Raw genomic sequence first — 7,750 nt, forward strand, 5'->3', positions numbered from 1 at the left:
TTTCCATTTAGTTTATATATAAACATATATAAATATTCAATATGCGATTTGATACAGCTCTACATTTAATATATATCTACAGAATATATAAATAATCTAAATATACAATCTGCAGAATGCTTCATTTCACAATAGAAAGAGAAATTTGCCCAATAGAGAAAGAAAAATTTAACAAACGATGCGTGCTAATGACACGATCTCAGAAACTTTAGGGGCCAAATTTATATCAAAACATTATTCAGACAAAGGTTAGATCAAAAGTAATGATATCGCAAAATCTTAATATCCAAATTTACATAAAAGCTTTATCGCAAGAAAGGTTACATTTTCTGAAACACGGTCAATCACATACCACATTTTACATAAAAACTTTATCGCAAGAAAGGTTACATTGTCTGAAACACAGTCAACCACATACCACATTTTAGCATCAGCCCATGAATACATCTATAGCCTATTTCACACTAGCCGAGCATAATTTTGTCAACCAATTCCTCCACAAAATTGTCCAAGTTTCCAGCAGAGGATCCGCCTTCAATGGTTGCCTTCGTAGCTACACGCTTGAATCGCTTCATATTCTTCCTAACCTTCTTACCTTCTCCTCCCCGCATCAAGGCTTCCACGTTCCTCGCAATTTCTTTGCGCCCAATTGTTTCTCCTTGGATTCCGGAATGCCGTACCTTCATGGCGATTCCCATCTCGTCCGATACGAGCTTGCAGTTGGTGTACTGATCGGCATGAAGCGGAAAGCCCAACAGCGGAACGCCATTGCAGAGACCTTGCAAGATCGAATTCCAGTCACAGGGCGTGAAGAACCCCCCGACGGAACGATGCGATAGCAATGCCAGATGATGATGACGAGACCAGTTAGAAGCGACGACACCCTTACCTTTGATCTGATCAAGAAAACCAGCTGGCAAAATCTCTGATAACGACGCATCAGAATTGAGAGTCTCAGGAGGCAGTGCCCAGAAGAAGGGAATTCTACTTTCAAGCAAGCCGACGGCTATTTCTTCGATTTGGCTTTCGGAAACACGCGCACGTTCACCTAACCAAACGTAGATGACTGAGTGTCGCGGTTTCGAATCCAACCACCTTTCCATATCGGAGTCCAGAGCTTCATGGCTATCAAAATACCCAGATGGCAACAGCGGACCCACAGAGCAGAGAGGCGTAGTAGTCTGCATCGAATATTGTATTTCTTCTCTTTCCAGTTCATAGACTGAATTTGTGAGGACCCAGTCTGCTTCGCGAACGCATTGGAAAGACAAAAATATAATATGTAGCATCAAGTCTGACATCTCTGTTGCCTGGAGAAAAGATGGGAGATCAGTTGGACTCATCGCTGGGACTCCCGGAATGTAATCGATGCAGTTATCATCTGCTTCAACTGTACAGAAAAAGAATTCACCATAAACGGAAAAAAGCTGAAAAGAAAAGTGACTAAACCCTTGGCTCCATCAATATTTTAACAGTGGCAAAAAATCTGACCGCTTACTATTCCAAAATAGATTGTTTCAGTCTGTCTCACAGTATTTATTGCATCTAGACTTGTAAATGAAATGAAAAAGGGTGCAGCTGATAAACTGAAAAATTGAATTTAAATAAAAGGAAAAGCTTTCACTGTATAGAAAAAGAAATCACAATAAACTGAATAAAGCTTGGAAAAAGAAAAAAGTGAGTAAACCCTTGGATCAATATCATGAAAAGTGCCCTCAAAAACCTGACTGATTAGTTTTATAATAACTTGTAAAAATAGATTTGTTTCAGAGTTTATCTCACCGTCCTTATTGATAAATAGAAAAATTAAATTGATAAAACGAAAAATTGAAGTTCAATTTTACAAAAGAGAAAATCAACCATAGCAATAAATTAATATAGGTTTCCACAGAGTTTAAAATGAATATTGATTCACAGGTTCCCACAGATTTTGAAATTAATATAGATTCGAAGATAAATCTAGTTAAATTTGGAAACCTCAAATTTTCTAACAAAATAACCACTGAAATTTTCCGAAAACTTACAATCTATCAACCCTTATCATAAAAATCTTAAATCTATTAATATAAATCCATTTAAACTTGCAATTTGGTTCCCAGTTTTATGTATATAACCAATGAAAGCTTTGTTTCTTTTGATGCCACCAAGGACTTATTAGATTTAGGATTCAAAACAATTTATATTTACCGTAAATTGATCTTAGTTTCTTTTCAAACAATACAATATAAAATCATTTTTCTGAATTTTTAAAATTTTATAATAAAAAACCATGATCACTTTTCCTGGAGTATTGAAAAAACCTCTCCCACAAACCTAAAATTTTGATTGATAAGTGAACAGAGCAAGAAACTCCTACCAACGTTTAAAAAAAATAAATTGATTTATATGTGAACAGAGAATGAAACTAAAATATAGAAACGGAATTTAATGGAGTGTAAGTTGTATGGTTGGGATGGTTTGTCTATAAGGCGATTATCTATCTTAATTTCTTGAAATAACATGTAAATAACCGATTATGTATCTTGATTCTATCTTGATTCCCTGAAATAACGGGTAAATATTGTTATACTATACCATCAATCTAAACCATATTTAAAAAGTAATTATAAACAAAAGAAATGGGGTTTAATGGCAGTCTAATGAAAGTATTTAGGATTGAGTCTTACCGTGGGTTTTAGAGGGGAAATGGCCTTTGGAAATGAGCATATCTGAGTGATAATATATTATATACGATGCAGCGGACTGAGTCCACAACGAGATGAGAGGAACGTTGAATTTTTTGGCAATGAGCACCGTCCATGGCAGAAACGAATCTGCAATGATGCAGGAAATTTGGTTGTGCTCCTGTGTGTTCAACCTCTCGATTACTTCGTCCACTGGCTGCATCATTGTGTTGAAAGTAAACTGTAAAAATCTTTCGTTGTACAAAGACCTATCAAAATCCATGGCCAAGTTATCTGAAATCTCTGCACAGCGAATGTCTAAACCAGTTGTTTGAACAACATTGTTGATGTATGCTTGTGAATCAGATGATCCCTCAGTGGAAACAAAGGTGATAACCAAACCCCTGGAGGCCAACTTGATACAGAGATCGGCCATAGAAAAGCTATGGGACTCCAAGGGGTAAGGAATAGCTAGAGCATGGATCCGGAGAGACATCTTGATTGTGGTGTATACGCTACGCTGCTCCTTCCTCTATATAAATATCTCCACCGATATGAGATCAATCGAACTGATATAATCAATGCATGTTATCCCACCTAATCAAAGGTTACCGAGAACCAAATTTTAACGTTAAACCCTAATCTGGACTGTAACGTGATGATGTCGTTTTCTTTTCTTTTTTTCTGATATCGAAATGTTCAAATACAAATAATAACTGTTATCCCACCTAATCAATGGTGCCGAGAACCAAATTTTAAGGTTAAACCCTTATCTGGACTGTCGAAATGTGCAAGTACAAGTAATACGCGTTATCCCACCTAATCAAAGGTACCGAGAACCAAATCTTAAGGTTAAATCCTAATATGGACTGTCGAAATGTGCAACTACAAGTAATACGTGTTATCCCACCTAATCAAAGGTACCGAGAACCAAATCTTAAGGTTAAATCCTAATCTGGACTGTAGCGTGATGATCTCGTTTTCTTTTTTTTTTTGTGATATCGAAATGTGCAAGTACAAATAATAGGTGCTCCAAATGGAGTTACCTAAGACTTGTGGTATATAAAGCTGTTATAGAATCTTAATTCATTAGGTCTTTCTTTCTAATTTCTCACTCTTACTTCACCTAACTATGAAACAAAATATTACTTCACCTAACTATGAAACAAAATATTAGTATAGAATAAAATCTGGCATAGCATAATAGTTAATTACAGTAAAAATTTACTCTCTCAATTTTCGATTAGAGTTCAAAGTTTGAACTTTGTAGAGCTTTCTTTATTGTCCACATATAACTAGTCCTATATGAATGATTAAAGGAGGTTAACATGGTATACATTTAGACCATAGTGGTCAGCATGGTACTTCAATATGTGTGAAACATAATTTTTGCATGCATACATCAATTATTCTTGAAGTGTTGGAAATATCTATTCCTATAGAAGAAAAGTAGGGGATAGGCATATGCGAGAGTTTTTGAACTTGGAAAATTGTCATTTAATGTCTAAAACTGACTTTGAATAGTTTCAAACCCTAGTTTTCTAAAATGGCATCCACTGGTAAAAATGATTGTGTAATATGATTCCCCCATTTTTTCCACTCTAAAAGCATAAAGATAGATGATAAATAATATCATTATCCAATCTGGATCAACTCATCTTATGAATCAAACTTGTTTCCATTAAGTAGCAAACCCTGAAGAATTGTGTGGTATCAAAAAATTGCCCCCTTTTGTTTATTGTGTTGAAAGGTTATTTTTAAAATGTACCATAAGGGAGACATGTCTCCTTTTTATAATCAATGTGTAGTTGGTATACCACATTTAAATAAAATACTATGAAACTTGCACCATACAAATGATAACAAACAAATATTTACAAATATTTACAGTAGGCCTCAAGGGGAAGCCCTCCTTTTACAATGAATACAATGTACAAGATAAAGTTTGATGATCTTATATATATATATATATATATATATATATATATATATATATATATATATATATATATATATATATAACATTGACGGGGCATCCAAATGAAACCTAGGTAAGGTAGGTGCTAGAGGGAATTGAAGCCTCTACCAATTAATCCAACGAATACAGAGACACAGGGAGGGGGTCAACTAAAGGAAGATTGTTGAACAATCACGAAGCGAGATTACTCCATGTTACGAAGGTGGGGAGATAGACATGGGCTGGGCCCAGATCATTTTAGAGACTCGCCTGGAGATATGAATCAATAATGTTTATTGTGGTAAGACAGATAGCTTCTCTTAGGAAGACGAGACGGGGTACGTGTTTACAACTTACAAAAGAACTGATGACTAATGATGGGAGGGAAATGAATTTGGTTTCAAATGATCAACCGCCAAAATGCTGTATTAATTAGGAAGGGTGGCACTAGAAGTGGAGAAGTACAAAGCCTAGAGGGTGGGCATATTGGAATAGGACCATGGTAATAATGATTTTGCATAGACCAAATGAAGGGAAAATGAGAAGGAACATGCCCCTAGACACATATTATTATATTGTAACATCATTGGAATGTTGAAGTTACTGAAAATAAATGAGGAACGCATTCAAAGGATGGGGCAACATGACATTTTCTGGGTGTTTCCTTTATAAGAAGAGGTTGGACGACACGTAGGTTGTATAGAGATAAGGCTGAATGCTAGAATGGGATGTTACTACGAGTGGGAGTCTATTATTTTGACAATTAAGGCTTCCAACATTGCAATGGCTAAGGGATGCAATGCTCGTGGTAGGCCAATGGGAAGGCTTCTCATGGAGGCTCAAGGATCAACGACTGTTAAGAGAACAAGGATGGAGGATGTGGCAAGGGAGGCTGCAATAAGTTATCAAGCAATTGTCCCGAAAAAAGGGAAAGAAATCGTGGAAATCTAGGAGAATGAGCTTAGGCATCTGTGAAGGGTTCTCATGGATGACCGAATTAAAGAATAGATATACTATATTATAGACACCAAAAAAATCCCCAACACGGATGATGGTGTATCATAAAACATTGGACACGATGTGGCATGTGAAAACCTTAGTGGCGAAGCTGCAGAAAAAAGGGAAAGAAATCGTGGAAATCTAGGAGAATGAGGTTAGGCATCTGTGAAGGGTTCTCATGGATGGCCGAATTAAAGAATATATATACTATATTATAGACACCAAAAAAATCCCCAACACGGATGATGGTGTATCATAAAACATTGGACACGATGTGGCATGTGAAAACCTTAGTGGCGACGCTGCAGGAAGAGGCAGTTGAGGATAGAACTAGGGGGAAAATAGAGAACCAACTCCAATTGAAGGTGATTGAACAAAGATTAAGATCTACAGAAGAGACCCTAAAAAGGGTGGTGAATATAGAGTGATTGCAAGACGATACGATTATAGACATGAATAAGATGTTTTCCATCTACGTGAAATATATCCACAACTTAGATATCTCGTTGGGGAAGAAGAAGGAGATCCGGCCTGTCTAAGGAAACATCGTGCAAGGGAGACTACAAAAGTAGGCGGTTGTCAACAGGAAACTCAAAGAGCAAGGGTGGCAACGACAACACCTCCAACGGATGGAGCAACACCTGCAATTGAAACAAGTGTGGCAGAAGAAACACCAATGCCTGGTGTTAGATGATTATGACTCTATCAATTTTTTTCTTTGTTTAGTCGTATGGCTACTTAGGCCATATAATAGCTATAATGTGCTAGTTGGGTTTATAGCTTCCGAATATGTTGGCAAAATGATAGACAAATGAAGATTAAGCTGTAAATTCATAGTTAGAAGTGGTACCAAAGTTAAATTTGTAGATCTGTATAAGCGATACTAAAGAGAGAAAAACCTCATTGCTTGCCTAGTTAAATGTGTGGTCTATGAAATCATCTTTTACTATAACTGGTCTAGTTTCCAATCTAGCTTGTTTCCAATCTAGCGGGCCAATTACTTTTTTTGATACTTATAACATTAGTGTTACCTTAATTGCATCCACCATTATTAATCCCTACCAAAAGAAGGACAATAGAAATTAATTTTCTTATTAATATCTCTTAATTTAGTATTAACCAACACCAATTATAATATATAATTTTGAAAAAAATATATATATATTTTTCAATATTATTAAAAAAACTAATTTTTGAACGTTTGATTAGAGTAAAATTTGAAAATATAAATACAAATTTTACACACTACATTGTCAACCCGAAAACTACTCCCTAAAATTTATAACATAATTTATAAATATAATTAGAATATTGATACGATGATTTATATTATATTGATACCCTGATTCAATTCTTCAATATGATATTTTTAGATATTAATATAATATAAATTATTATAATCGTCCATTAATATTAAGGAACGTAAAGAAAAACGATAAATTAAGGAATGTAAAGTCGTTAATCGCCGCTTCTGCTGCTTCATTCAAAGTGGACATTGCAGTACAGGCTGCGGACAGCTAAAAATGGTCAAAATAGGTGACAAGACATTGCTTCAATGCCCAAGAAAGTATTCTTCACCAAGAAATGGACTGTGGAGCAGCGTTCTTGGTTTGCGCTTTTTGAACTTTTTTTTCTACTTATAATGTGGGCCTTAATTTGGTTAGAACTTAGTATGGCCAAACATAGATTCAATTTAGGCATTTTTTTTTTCAAAAAGATTGAGAGTAAGGAGTATTTAAATTTTATTTTTATAATAAAAATAAATAAATAAAAAAAAACTCTGGGTTATTTGAAATCTTGAAACTTCTTAGTTTCCAAAAAAAAATTTCAAAATTTTTCTACTGACATTTGCAGAATTGCTTTTCATGAAATTTCCATTGCTTTCCTCTTTAGAATACTCTCATCTTTTCTATTATTCGATATTGATGTGAAGGTTCAGAAGGACGCCTGTACTTTCATAGTTTCGGTGAACAGTTGGGCAGCTAAAAGGCCCGTCCGTCTTTGGGTAAAATCTTTTCAACTATTATTCTTCAAATCTTTAATAGTCTTGATTCCTGATAACCATGGAAAAGCTGCCCGATTTCTTTCTATTGAATTTATATAGTATTGTATTTAAAGGCAAAACAGGGAC

General features: G+C 35.2%; 1 protein-coding gene across 1 annotated transcript; it reads right to left on the bottom strand.

Annotated features, from left to right (window-relative positions):
• Positions 1 to 267: 267 nt before the first annotated feature.
• On the bottom strand, positions 268 to 3,190 carry LOC149193952 (UDP-glycosyltransferase 86A1-like). The gene is made up of 2 exons (XM_089407087.1): positions 2,667 to 3,190; positions 268 to 1,390 (listed from the first exon to the last, which is right to left on the bottom strand). The coding sequence occupies exons 1-2, from the start codon at positions 3,157 to 3,159 to the stop codon at positions 465 to 467; spliced, it is 1,419 nt and encodes a 472-aa protein (XP_089263213.1). The 5' UTR covers positions 3,160 to 3,190; the 3' UTR covers positions 268 to 464.
• Between the last annotated feature and the right edge of the window lie 4,560 nt (positions 3,191 to 7,750).

This window comes from Pinus tabuliformis, chromosome 2_2 (genome assembly GCF_031772625.1).
Source record: "Pinus tabuliformis cultivar Carrire ecotype Pingquan chromosome 2_2, CPIR1, whole genome shotgun sequence".
NCBI lineage: Eukaryota > Viridiplantae > Streptophyta > Pinopsida > Pinales > Pinaceae > Pinus > Pinus tabuliformis.

What these genes read in the sequence shown, in the direction of transcription:
- LOC149193952 (XM_089407087.1), bottom strand. Translation starts at nt 3,159, where the DNA reads ATGTCTCTCCGGATCCATGCTCTAGCTATTCCTTACCCCTTGGAGTCC. An exon ending in TTTCCCCTCTAAAACCCACG is followed by an intron (nt 1,391 to 2,666) that starts GTAAGACTCAAT and finishes TTTTCTGTACAG; the next exon opens with TTGAAGCAGATGATAACTGC.